The 14482-nt window shown below is 36.0% G+C and overlaps 1 protein-coding gene across 1 annotated transcript in view; it reads right to left on the minus strand.

Moving 5' to 3' along the window:
• Nucleotides 1-12139: 12139 nt before the first annotated feature.
• Nucleotides 12140-14482, minus strand: part of spen (spen family transcriptional repressor) — a 37405-nt gene continuing 35062 nt past the window's right edge. Inside the window, exons 14-15 of the mRNA XM_017486991.3 lie at nt 14201-14359; nt 12140-13973 (exon numbers count right to left, since the gene is read on the minus strand). Of these exons, the coding sequence (XP_017342480.2) occupies nt 13842-13973; nt 14201-14359 (291 nt within the window). The 3' untranslated portion in view covers nt 12140-13841. The remainder of the gene's footprint in view (nt 13974-14200; nt 14360-14482) is intronic.

The following is a 14482-nucleotide window of genomic DNA, read 5'->3' on the forward strand; positions in this document are numbered from 1 at the left end:
TAATTAAAAGTTTCAAGGAATCCGGTCAAATCTCGGTGCGTAAAGGGCAAGGCCGAAACCCAGTTCTGAACGTGTGTGATCTCCGATGTGTGTGATGACCTCAGACGTCACTGTCTTAAAAACTGTCATGATTCTGTAATGGATATCCTGACATGGGCTCGGGAATACTTTGATAAACCTTTGTTAGTTAACACCATTCGCCACTGCATCCACAGATGCAAGTTAAGACTTTACTATGCAAAGCAGAGCATCAACACTGTCCAGAAGCGCCGCTGACTTCCCTGGGCTCAGTCTCATCTGAGATGGACAGTGGCACAGTGGAATCGTGTTTTGTGGTTTGATGAGTCAACGTTTCAAATAGTTTTTAGATAAAACAGCCGTCATATTCTCTGGGCCAAAGAGGAAAAGGACCATCCCAAGCTGTTATCAGCGTCAGGTCCAAAAGCCAGCATCTGTCATGGTATGGGGTGTGTCAGTGCCCATGGCATGAGTAACTTGTACATCTGTGAGAGCATCATTAATGCAGAAAGATATGTACACATTTTGGAGCAACACATGCTGCCATCCAGAGCAGGACAACACCAAACCACATTCTGCCCGGATTACAAGTGCATGGTTGCATAAGCAGAGAGTGCGGGTGCTAGCGTGAAAGGTGATTTTACACAGTAGAAAACAGTCGACTGTCCCAACTTTTTTGGAGTCATCAGATTTGAAATGAGTGTATATTTTCCAAAATAAATTAAATTCACAAAGTAAAACATCAAATAATGTGTTAATAATGTGTTTTCAATATAGTACAGGGTGAATTTAAATTTCAAATGACTCTTTTTTATTATTTTTTTTATTTTGCATTTTCCATACTGTCCCAACTTTTTCATAACTGGGGTTGTATATATATGCATTTGATTTTTTCTTTGCAATAATGAAAGAACATCTGACATATTTATGTCCCACTGATATTATACTTACAAATATGTATGTATGTATGTATGTATGTATGTATGTATGTATGTATGTACAAAGTAAAAGACGTTTTAAACTTAAAATGTGTCAATTTATCATTGTAAATTATGTGTTTATAACAACCTATGTGCATATTTCAGATAATTCACTTAAAACAATAAATAATACCTCTACAACACATTGCCTGCATTTTTGCCTGTCCCAGCCCACTATAACTACATCTTGAAAAATACTCATTAAAATACTTCAGAAAACGTATTATTTTTGCAATGAAATGTGAATCCACTTAACATCTCGTGTGAAACAGCTTTTTCCATGAGTCATTAATTGTAAGTTATGAAAAAATGGAAATTTGCATTGCATATCACGACATTTACTCAACCCTGTTACCTGAACACATTTACCCTTGTGAATGATTCATTCTTGCCAACATGCTTTACAGGAAGTTGCATCATCTAAATTTCATGGACATAAAGAAAGGAAAGAAAAGAAGGGATCAGGAAAGGAAAAAACTGTAACTCTCATTACTTAAATAAGCTCCCAAAACCAGTAAAGGAACTAATTCACCTCTCCCAAAACAGATCTAGGGAAATCCCATTATTAAGTAAAATTCTTAAGAATGTGCAGAGGAAAACATTCTGTGGTAGGGACTGTGGGAGCAGGCGAATAAAACACTAAACAGGTGTCCTCTACTTACAGTAGCTAAGTGCTGTGGTTCAAGCTGGCAGTGATTGTGCAACAAAGCAGTGCATGTGACAGCTCTGCTTGCCAGGATCCTCGATGGCATAAGTAAAGCTCAGTTCCTCCATGTCTCCATGCCCCAACATGCCCCATCATCACAGATTCTACCTGAACCACAGTTATGTGTTAGAAGGGTGTGAGAGATCGGGAGCAGTCTAGAATGACTTAAGCAATGCAACATTTTTCTTTGTAACATTTTCATGACCACACATGTTTATAAGTAATTTAGTTTAGTTTATTGATTTATAAAACCCATTTAAAACAACTGATGTTGAAACCAAATTGCTGTACAAGTAATATAAAACAGAATTAAAACAAATTAAAAGAGTAAGGAAAAACCAAAGAAAAGACTAATGAAAAATTTACACCCTCAAGTAAAACATAAAGGATACAAATAAGTCTTCAAATAGGATTTAAACACAGAAACGGAAGGGGAAGATCTAATGTGGAGAGGAAGACTATTCCAAAGCTTAGGAGCAGCCACTGAGAAAGTCCAGTCACCTTAAAACGTGAACAAGGAACTAAGAGCAGTAATTGACTGGATGATCGAAGGTGTCTTGAAGCAGTGTATGGGGTGAGAAGATCACAAATATACTGCGGAGCAAGTCCATGCAAAGCTTTAAAAACAAAAAGCTAAATTTTAAAATGAACACGGAACTTGACCGGTAACCAGAGAAGACAATCGAGTGCAGGTGTAATGTGCTCACATTTTTTTGTGCCAGTCAGTAATGCCGCATTTTGTACCAATTGCAAATGATCAATAGTTTTTCTAGGCAAACTCAGATAGAGCGAATTACAGTAGTCCAACCTAGTTGATATAAGCGCATGATTAACAGTTTCAAGGTCCTTCTTGGAGAGTATCATCTTGATTTTGGCAAAAGATCTTAACTGAAAGAAAATTATTTTTACAGCTGGACTAATCTGCTTATTAAAGCACAGTGTGGAGTCAAAAATGACACCAAGGTTTTTGACACATTAGAAAAAAGGGGACCAAGCTGACTGACAATGTCAGAGGACAAAGCTGATGGACCAAAGATGATTATTTCAGTTTTGTCATTGTTTAGCTGTAAAAAGTTCATGTCCATCCAGCACTTAATGTCATGCAGACAGTCAAACAAACTAGACAAAGAGCATGCCTTATCTTTCCACCGAAAGATAAAGCTGAGTGTCATCAACATAGAAATGATATGATAAGTGGTGTCTCTCAACAATATGACCTAGAGGAAGCATATATAGAGAAAAGAGAAGAGGACCCAAAATGGAACCCTGGGGGAACACCATAGGACATTTGAGCACAGGATGAGAAAAACTTCCCTACATTAACAGAAAAATTCTCTCCTTGAGATAAGAGGCAAACCACTACAGCACAGGCCCCTGAAACCCAGCTACATGATCAAGTGTTTGCAAAAATATCATGAGCTACTTTGACAAATGCTGCTCTCAAATCAAACAAGATTAAAATACAGCAAGACCCTGAGTTAAGAGTAAGTAAGATATCATTGGTAACCGTCCACAAAGCAGATTCAGTTCCCTGAAACTGGACTGAATTGAATCAAAAATACTAAAAGCACTCAGATACGAAGAAATCTGAGAATAGACGACTTTTTCCAAGACTTTTGAAATGAAAGATAGTTTGGAAATGGGTCTGTAGTTATTCATAACATGTTGATCAAGATGATGCTTTTTTAACAGCAGTTGTACTGTACCATGTTTAAAAGTGGCATGCACCACCCCACTGACTAGAGAGCTATTAACAACGAACAGACTCAAAGCAGGAAAAGCCTTTTTAAAAATATGCAAAAGCAGAACATCAGAAGGGCAGAAAGAGGACATACTAGAAACAATATCAGAAAGCTGTGAAGGAGGCACAGGTTGAAAATGCAAAAGAGAGCTCAGACACAGAGGTGATTCTAGAGAAGAACTATGAGATAGTATGTAAGACTGAATAGCCTCAATTTTATGAGTAAAATGAGTTAAAGACTGATCACAGGTCAATAGAAATCTCAAATGAAACACTACAAGAGGGATTTAGAAAGGCATTAATTGTACTAAAAAGGATATTCAGCCTTTGTGCATTTTGTGCAATTAAATCAGACATGTATTTCGACTGTGCCTCCTTAACAGACACTCCCTGAAGATTTTGTATGATATCTGAAGTTTGTCTTTCTTCCATCTGCGCTCAGTGCGCCCATGCTCCTGCCTGAGAGCGCAAGTGGAGCTATTTAACCAGGGCTGAACTTTCTTCATCATCTTGGATCTTTGTAATTTCAAGGGGGCAATTGAGTTCAAGGTAGCACTGCAGGTACTGTTAAAAAGATCAATCAGCTCATCTACACCATAGCTCGCAATTAATTTCTTTCATTTATGACTAATCAGAAGAGAATGATGTCTTTCTTTGTGGTGATAGTGTTGAAAAGCAATTACTAATACACTATGACATTGACAGTGCTCGATCAGAGAATGTCTTCAGGCAAAATATCTTCAGAGACATTCTTGAGATAAATAAGATTTTCTCCTCATTGTGTCATTTATACTATACATATAAGTCAAATGTAAAGTAGTAAAAATACAAATTTAAGAAAGAAAGACAAGAAAACAAAATTGTGAGCCTGGGGGTTAAAAGTAAAGCATCATTAGTGATTATGATGGTTTGTCAAGCAAATAAGACAAAGCTATTAATTTACAAAGATTCATTCAATACCTCTCCACAAATGGATATGGAAACTTTGAAGAGACAAACGAAATTCTGTTGCCAACCCAACCCATGCTTCCTGATTGGTGAGGTTTTAACTGTCACTTGTCTTAGCTCATCTTCAAAGAATTTTTTCCAACGTGCAGAAACCAATAACTGTGTTTATATTCTTTCTGTATCTGAAATTCATGCAAAGAGCCAAATATAGCATCTTTTCTGGGGTTAACCTTCAACATAGATAGTGAAATAAATGTAATCTCATATAAATATTCTCTCTAGAGTAATAGCTCAGAAGGAATGCACTTGGTGACACACCCAAAAGAGATGGATCTAGTTTTTGTGCATCATATTACCACAATGCAGCACAGTTTTATGGTATTTTCTACTTATCTTGTTTTATTTCTGTTTTTCATACCACAGTCTGTAATCTATCATTATGGTGTAGCCATTCTTCAGTGTTGTCACCAAATGGAATCAATTTTATCCATAAACCAAACTTTACTCGGTAGAGTCTGTTTTTAATCTATCTATCTATCTATCTATCTATCTATCTATCTATCTATTTGTGTGTGTATATATATATATATATATACACATATATATATAATACCTGGATAGGTATTACATTCATTCTCAATACAGTGCTCTCAAATCTGGAGCTTCATTTCAATACCAAGTCTTGCTTCCACTCATATATTCACAGATCACAGAATAATCCAGTTTCAAAGTCTTAAACTCCAGATCCCAAGGGAGTGCTGTCATCTGTCAAGACCACAAAACACAACTAGCAGACCATCTTTTAATTGCTCTAGAAAGCCAATCAATTTCCAGCTTTTGTTAAACCCTGCTGAGCTGAAACCAGCACGGGCCTGTACTGGCAAAACATACAGAGAAAAACATTAATGTGGTGAGATATAATGATGAGCAGATTATGCCACAGATATTTGTTGATTAAGTGTCAGCCTAAGAGCAGAAGAGATGATGTAAGGGCAATATAATGTATTCATGACTTAATTGACTAGGAAGCCCTTACTATGGCAGTTTGGGCTTTTTTCACGCTTTTACTCTGTAAAGGGCAGCCTGTACCACCTGATCCAATGCAAACTCATCTTGTGGATTATTTTGCGTAACAGAGCACAAAAAACTAGAACACAGTCAATTGTCCTTATTGAAGTATTTGAGACTGAAACATAGCATTGGCAGGATGGCCTGTGGACATGAAGTACTTGGTGAGATACATTATATCCATGGAGCAAGAGTCCACAACAGGAGCATCTTCAGGACAGATAGGACCAGTGCTTTCTGGCTGCATTTTTTTTTTTTTTTTTTTTTACCTTATTAACTTCAAGAGAGAAAAGGACTGGGGAGGGAATGACTGTTTACAGCTGCTATAATGTAAGTGAAATCAGGAGCAAATATGTTTTGTGGGCATTCAACTACATATAATGTAACTACAAACTTATAAAACGCACATCATTCTTTAATTGATTTTTAAAAAATCTTTGGCAAGTTTCTGTGGTATAAGATGAATAACACCTTTCAGGACATGCTATTATAAGAACACAAGTCCAAGTCAGGCTGTCCTTGGTTAGTTTCCTATAATAGCACACCCCATCATGTTGTATTGTTTACTTATCATGGTAATAGTTAAATACTTAACAATAGTTATGGTCTGTGCTTATGCAAAGAACTGAATCTGTGTATGTAAAATATATCATCCTAAATTGTTGATAAAAAAAAAAGATTTGTCTGTATTTTCTTCAGCGTTATGTTTCTAGCCTTTACTTATCACTAACATATTACATGTATAACATTCACTTGTATCTATGAGACAAAGTCACAAAAATCAAAAGGTTGAGTGAACATAGTGAAAGCTGACAGCTTAGGAAAGGTTGTCAAAATATAAATGAAGAATTTCATCCAAGTTAAGCAATCCTTTAACCTCAACCTCAATAGCTATGTTATTAAATGTGCTGAAACATGAAATAAAAATGGGGTTTTTCACTGTGTGAAAACGCGCTGCATTCTGAAAATCAAATTAGAATTCACTGCCTGACTGAACACGTTTAAAAGATCATCTAGATATGCCAATTCAAAGCAAATTATTTCAAATCATAACGTATAAGTTTTTCAAGTGTAAATCAAACCCATATTTAAGGCTTTTTAAAATTTAGTACTGAAATTCCTACAGCAGTTATTTGCCAGCAAAAAATGTACTGTTAGTTTTTTTTATTATTGCATTCCTCCATTGAACCCCCCTTATGTGTATCTATTTATCTATGTACATTTGTGGAATTATAGAAAGGAAACGTTAGCTATGACCCAGAATGTAATCTTGTTAGTGTGATTTAGGAAGTGTGAGACGCTCCAGTATCAGTACCACATCCTCTGTCACTTAAGGTCAGTGTTGGGGGGGGGGGGGGTGTCCTTTCACCCATGACCCTCTCTTTACCTCAAATTAATGAGGTCAGCTGTGAGGCTGACCAGAAATGACCCACACCTCCTTCTTATCTCTAGCTTTCCTGGGACAAGACTGGTAAGATCTAGCACTTCTTACACCCTCTTTCACTTGCATAGGGAATGCAGGTTGATGTGCAGGCAAAAAAAATGTGGGAATTAGTAACTGGTTCTACCCTGGTTTCCCCTCTGTATAAATTTTCTGAATATTTACAGGTCTCTGTGAGTGTGTAAGTTTGTGTGTGTGTGTGTGTGTGTGTGTGTGTGTGTGTGTGTGTGTGTGTTTAACACAATATGTTCTCATGCTTAAACGCTATCTTGGAGATTATAAAGCCTCTCTTCCCATTCACAGTCCTTTTTAATGTTAACATTCCACCACAACAGATATGTCAGCTCTCATCACCATATGTGTTATCTTTTTTTTGTATTGAATAAGACAGATTCTTTTCATTCCTGTGTATGGGAACTACAGAGCACATTCAGGCTATTTGTGATAAGGAATTTATGTGCTCAGCAACTCATGAAAAAAAGTTGCATTGTTGAGGTGTTGGATGTGCCAAAAATGCCGCCCTCAAAAGAGGAGTCTTATCAGGGAAAGAAAAGCCAACCCTGTATTTTTGGAATTCTTTCCATTTTCTTTTCTTTTTAATTTGGCCTCTTGGAACATAAGCAGCATGGCTCGTGCCTATGCAATTATGGAAAACTAGAAAGATGGTCAGCACAAACATAAGGTTTACAGAGACACTAGTCTTCAGCTGTCAAACTACATTTATATATATATATATATATATATATATATATATATATATACACACACACACACACACACACACACACACACACACAACAAAACACACACACACATTTATTAAATTATTATAAGATAATGCCTTATATGTTTATTTATTTATTTATTTTTACTTCCTTTTTTATTTTGACAGTTTTAGATTGTTTTCTTCCTTTATCTTTGTTACTAAATACGACTTTCACTTCCCTCTCCTAAAATTACCAACTCACACGGTTAGTAATTAAATGCCAGCTGTACACCTCCTGATTGACTTTTAAGCTCAGAATTACTTACCAAATTATAGACCATGTCTGCCATGCTCCTTTAATTTTATGAAGTACAAGGATGTACACAGAATAATTACTAGAATTATTGCTTTATATCATGGATAAATATTTGATTTCACATTATTTTCAGTTAAATATGTCACTGCATTTCATTATAAAATGTTTAATGGTGTAAAAAATATATATTTTCAAATAGAACATCTAGTAGAACAGTATGTCCTCTCTCAGTTATAAGTTATGAGCAGCATATGTTAATACAGTAATTCCATATAAATTCTCACCAGTAATGTCAGCAAAGTAGTTACTATCCCACAGCTGGACTTTATTACATACTGTTCCATGAGAGTTACTCTGCCATAGTTACCTTTGCTTGGCCCTATAATCAAAGAGAGGGAGGACAGGACACAGAGCTGCTTCTAAGGGTTTTCCTCTCCCCCTCCAAATCTTTCCACATTTACTTGCTGCCACTGCGTGTTGCCTTTCTGGGAGTGGAGTGTCAATTAAAATTCCTGGCCTTGGCCTGTCATGACAATGTAAATCCTCTGCGCTTCACCTCTTTGCTCTAATAACACGAAACTTTTCCTGGTATAACACGGGCACTGGACAGATAGAGTGGTGTGTTTGCAAGCTTGCCTTTAGTAGACTGCAAGATTCACACCCAACTAAACTCTTCACTATTTTTTTTACTTTTATCTCAATGCAAGATAAATGCACATAGGTCCTTATATAAAGTCTGTTTAAAGAAACCATGAAGTGAGCTTAGGAGAAAACCACAGTTCTGTATGCAGATAGTGTTCCTGACAGACATACACTGCGGTGATGTGGGGATAAAACTTGATGATCTGCGAGAAGAGCCCCTTTTCTCTATGATGCATCTCCCCATATACCGCATCCACAAATCTACTCAGAGGAGGCTCCAGCTTCACGCACCCCTCACCACCAGCACTGCCCATAAGGATTCCATTCATCCTCTATGGAATGTGTGATGAATATCACAATCAAACAAAGTACTGGTCACCCATCACAAGCTTCTTCTCACAAGTGCACAAAAACACACACTTAAAAAAAAAAACAAAATCAGTGTGTGAGGGGTTTCCAGTGGTTTCGTTCAATTACTTTTAGGGCTAGGACGTGATGAATAACCACATAAATATATACTAGTCTAGATATTTAACTGTGCAAAGACACGCACATTTTTCTCTTTGAATAGTAACAAGGGGGAAAATATCAGTGTCTGCTAAAGCAGTGCCCTTAAATTCACAGTAAAGAGGGTGCTAATTGCACTGGGCAAAATAAGAGCTCTATTTTCTTCTGTGTTCTAATGTGGAAAATGTTCTGGATGCGTCATTTGATTTTATTAGTTCTCTGTGTATGACCCACTAGACACATCCTTCCCATTTGAAATCAGCTGTGCAGCAGTTTAGTTAAACATTTTAACCACACATACTGTGGAATTTCACACAAATGACAGGCAAAATAGCAATGTGTGCCTCACATCAGAGGTCTACAACTGTTAAACCAGTTGCTGGTTGGATAGCTGGCCAGTCACACTAAGAGCAGTGTGAGCGCTCTGGCTGGTGGACAGAGCTGCATGCAGAATTCCTAACTACACCATTCATTAAGAAATGACATATGGATATTCATGAGCAGCTGCTACATTCGTATAATGCTTATGCTATAGCTGATTGGGCAAATATAATACACAATTTGTGTGTGTGTGTGTGTGTGTGTGTGTGTGTGTGTGTGTGTGTGTGTATATATATATATATATATATATATATATATATATATATATATATATATATATATATATATATATATAATGGATTGTATAATATGTTGACAATTTTAAATAAATATACGTTACAATATACTGAATATTTTGGGAAGAAATATGGATTATAGTGACAATTAGTCATATATTTCATGTACATATGCAGTATTATGGTTTATATTGATAAATATATTGACCATATTTGATGAAATATAAAACATGTAATATAGTTATTGTAAAGGTTAAACTGCAGTGAATGTGAGGACAATTTACTAAGCCAAATATTTCACTAGGCCTAAGCATAACATTTCCCAATATTTGTATACAAATGTGCTATATGTGCTATAGCTCATTCATTGTACAAAGGTGCCACTATTTTTAAAAACCATTAAAAATTGTACATTTCTCAGAGCCAACAACTTTGTCTCTTCAAGCTCCTCAAACTACTAAACTATGTCAATGTGTGCGGTGTAAAGGAAACAAGACAGCAGAAGTCTTTCGTTTAAAAAAACTTGCATCGAAGGAAAGATAGATTTGGAAGTGAAAAAGAGCGGGGAAAACACATTAAAACACCATCTGGTATTCTGATTCTGTAGCACTGTATATTTTTTATTTACTGCAGTAGCACATAGATGTACCTTATTACAAGGAATAAAAAATTATGGGACGTGCTGTTATAGGAAAACAATCCACGACAGGTTGGTGTGGTGATGCTGTGATTTGATGAAGGTTACACCTTACTATCACAGACATATGTGTGCGTTCCCCAAACTCTTGCCCCAGAATTGGAAGCACACAATTGTATAGGATGTCTTTTTATGCTGTAGTGTTACAATTTCCCATCACTGGAACTAAGGGGTTGAGCCCAAACATTCCAGCGTGACAATGCCCCTTTGCACCAAGAGAGATCCATGAAAACACAGCCTGCCAAGGTTGGAGTTGAAAAACTCAAGTTTCTGCACAGAACCCTGACCTCAACCCCAATGAACACCTTTGGGTTGAATTGGGATGTACCCCAGACCTTGTCAACTGACATCAGTGCCTGACCTAACTATTGCTCTTGTGGCTGAATGTCTGAATCCCCACAGCCATACTCCAAAATCTAGTGGAAAGCATTCCCAGAAGAGTAGAGGTTATTATAACAGTAAAAGAGGGTCAAATCTGGAATAGTATGTTCAACAAGCACATATGCATGTGATGGTCAGGTGTCCACAAACCTTTGGCCACATAGTGTACGTTATATCTGATATAAACTGTTATATGTCCTCACCAGCCTATTTTTATTCTTTGTTTCTAAGTTAAAAAGACAAACAAAAAAGCTTGTCATTTGTAAAGAAATTACAAAGCACAAAGGCCTCTGTCCTGAAGCCTTTTCCATATGGGACAACTTATTGTCTTTTACAAAGCACTGACCTGACACAGAAGACTCTTTTCAAAAATGTTATTTTAAAAAGTAATGTTATTTTAATTCTTTGTTACATAATATCTCATTTTTAATCCACTTACTATTAGTCTTAGATTATATAGCGTGTCTGCCAAACAACATATTAGAACAAGCACATTAATATAAACCTAAGATTAGCATGGCATCCAGAACTATTTTCAGAGCTTCTGTTATATAACATGAATCAACACTTTCTGACCAATCACATTTGAGAATTCAGCAACCCAGGCAATGAGAGATAGTTTACAAATAGTGGGCTAGCTAACTTGGCCAGTGTTAATGATGTTTAGGCTAGTTGGGATGGGTTGAATATACATGTATATTTATAGATCTGTGTTTCTAGGTCATTTTAGCAATTTAGTAAGAGTTTTTGTGTAACACTGCCATCGAGTGGATGTTGGTAGCAGCAAGAACCAGTTATTTTCCACAGTGTACCACAAAACAAAAGAACAGAAAGCAAAGATGCAGAGAAAAGCTGAGATAAGGACATAGGAACTAGGAACTGGAGCTACAGCAGGAACTTCAGTAATAATTATAATTCATCAACTACTCCTTCCTCGAAATCCTACAGCCTCAGAAGCATTGAGCTTCCCAAAACAGAAAGAGGTATAGAAGCGCTTTATCGCCACCATCTGGTTCTGCGTTTGCAATTGCAAATTATATATATTATAAATATATACACACAGACATATATAGAGTACAAGGGATGCTTTAGCGTACTGACATTTTTATCACTTAAGAATAATTATGCTCCTCAAATTGTATATACTGCATGTATATGCTTTAAAATCCATCCATCTTCTGTAGTGCTTATCTTACATAGGGTCATGGGGAGCCTGGAGCCTATCCCAGGGGACTCAGGGCACAAGGCGGGAGACACCCTAGACGGGATGCCAACCCATCGCAAGGCACACATGCGCACACACACACACACACACACACACTCAAATATAACGTTTTAATAAAATGTTAAGCAAACACTCAAAAACGTAGATAATGAATGACCATTTAATGATCTGTTGAAGTGTTTCCCAACAATGTTTTTTAATGTCCTCATAGAGGAACAGAAACATACACTCACAACAATGAAAAAAATTACAGACAAAATTTTAAGAGCTGCTTCTTTTTCATTTTGGTATTTTGACATGTTTTTTAAAATTTGCTTAGAAAAAAATTTAAGTGCCTTCATTGTTTTCATGAGCCAACAATTTGCAGCTGAAACTGCAATGTGAGACACATGCTTTAATTTCTGCATCGCTTTACTCTTAGTTCTGTTTCTTCAGACTGTTTTGTTCTGTTTTACAAAACAAAATAACAACTCTGAAAAAGATGAAAATAAAATTATGACATACACAGAATAAATGAATATTTACATCTTGGCTCAAGGAGACAGGCAGCAGAAGAAAAGGCATGTGAGAACATTTGTACATTTAAAAAACAAAACAAAACAAACAAACAAACATTTTTCTTAACAAATACATTTTGACCACCTCCAGGGCACAGGTCAGCATTCAGAGGACTTTCTAATAAAAGGTAAAAAAAAAAAAAAAAAAAAGAAAAGGAATTCACTTTAAGGAGTAATATATTTGACAAAAATTTTAAAGTAAAAAGAATATATAACAGAACATAGAGATAGGAGACCACAAATATATGAAATGAGTAAAAGTGAAAGCAAAATTTTAAAATATCCAGTGACAAGTACAAAGTATTAAAAATAAAGTTTTATTTTTTTTCCTTTAAAAAATTTGGCACTGAACTGATTAAAAAAAAACATGCAATTTGAGTGATACTGATGAAATTTAGTTTTATGGCAACGTCTGTTATATATTCACAGGGCCTGCTCTGAAAGTATTTAAATATTTATAATATATACACAGTCCCACGTCACCCAAATTACCTCAAGTTTTGAATAGAAAGAGAAAAATGTACATACAATACCCTATTGAGGCATCAAGTGTAAACTCTACAACTCACAATTACTCTGTCCCTTTGGGAAGTAAGAGTTTACACTGAGAGTTGTTTTTAAAAATGTCATGGAATTACTGACTGAAGACTGGACAGTAGATGCAGTACATACAACAAATTTATCATAGATTGCTTTCCAACAATTCGCAAAAAATGCACTCTCTCTCCAGCTTAATCTTTTTCATTTTCAAACACACATGGCTGGTGAAAGAAGTATGTCATAATATGCACCACATTAATATTCAAATCTGTACAAAATCTTACATATTCGATTAGCCATTTTTTAATTTCCTTAACATAGTGCAATGATTGATCTGTTCCATCTTCTTAAGAAGTTATTAAAAATAATAAATCACAATCATTATTTCAATGAAATAAAAATCAACTGTTTCTCAGTCCAATGTCTTTAAAAGAGTTTATCTAAAAAAAAAATAATAATAAAATAAAATAAAAAGATACACGTTCAAACTTTCAAAATAGCAATGAAAACAATAAAATGATCAGAAAATTGATCATTACAAAGCTTAAGATACTACTGTGTATGCTTGACCTTGAGTTAAATGGATAATGAAATCACATAATGAATAAAGGATTTGGTGAAAGAACCAAGAAGAATGAGTGCATGAGTAAAGATCACAGAGGAGTAAATCCATTGAGGCATTTTGCAGAATGGTGTTTAGCTGGTGTTGGCATAATTCCTATTTAAGGAAATGGACTCTTTCTGGAAAGTCTTACACAGACGCAATAACAATCATGAGATGTGGTGAGATGCTGGAAATGCTCTTGAGGAGGTCTGGAGCGAGGTGAGACAAGTGGCTCTCAGAAAATTCACAAGGAGGAAATATTTGGACAACATAGGCTGGCTAAAGGAGAGAAGGAAAACAAACTTCTCATTAGTAAAGACATATGAATTAGGATTAGGTCAATATTTATATCAATATTTGCTATTGAAAATTGGAATGTTCTTCATTGTAACAATTAGCACGGTTTATAAATGGGTAACAAAATCTTCTAGCTGGCTATTGGAAGAAGCATTTTTCTAAATAGAACAGGTTTAGATGTATGCAGACTGCTCTTCAGCTGTGTTTACCTGATTGGAGCCTGGGTTGGGAACATTGATAATCCCAGCAGCTTGTTTTGCTTGCAGGTATGTGATAAAACAGGTTTTGAGAGCATGGGTCTGTATGAGTACATCGTCTTGGTCCAAACCACAAGGTAACGCCAACAGGAGGCAGTAATCATCCTCAAGCTAGGAATGGAAGCAGAAAATTTTATTGTCAGACTCCAGTCCTGGAGACCACAGCATTGCAGTGTTTTTGCATTCTACCCCATTTAACTCATAACCTAACTACCAAGGCCTTATAGTGCTGGA

The sequence above is a fragment of the Ictalurus punctatus genome, chromosome 15, assembly GCF_001660625.3.
Source record: "Ictalurus punctatus breed USDA103 chromosome 15, Coco_2.0, whole genome shotgun sequence".
NCBI classification, from domain to species: domain Eukaryota; kingdom Metazoa; phylum Chordata; class Actinopteri; order Siluriformes; family Ictaluridae; genus Ictalurus; species Ictalurus punctatus.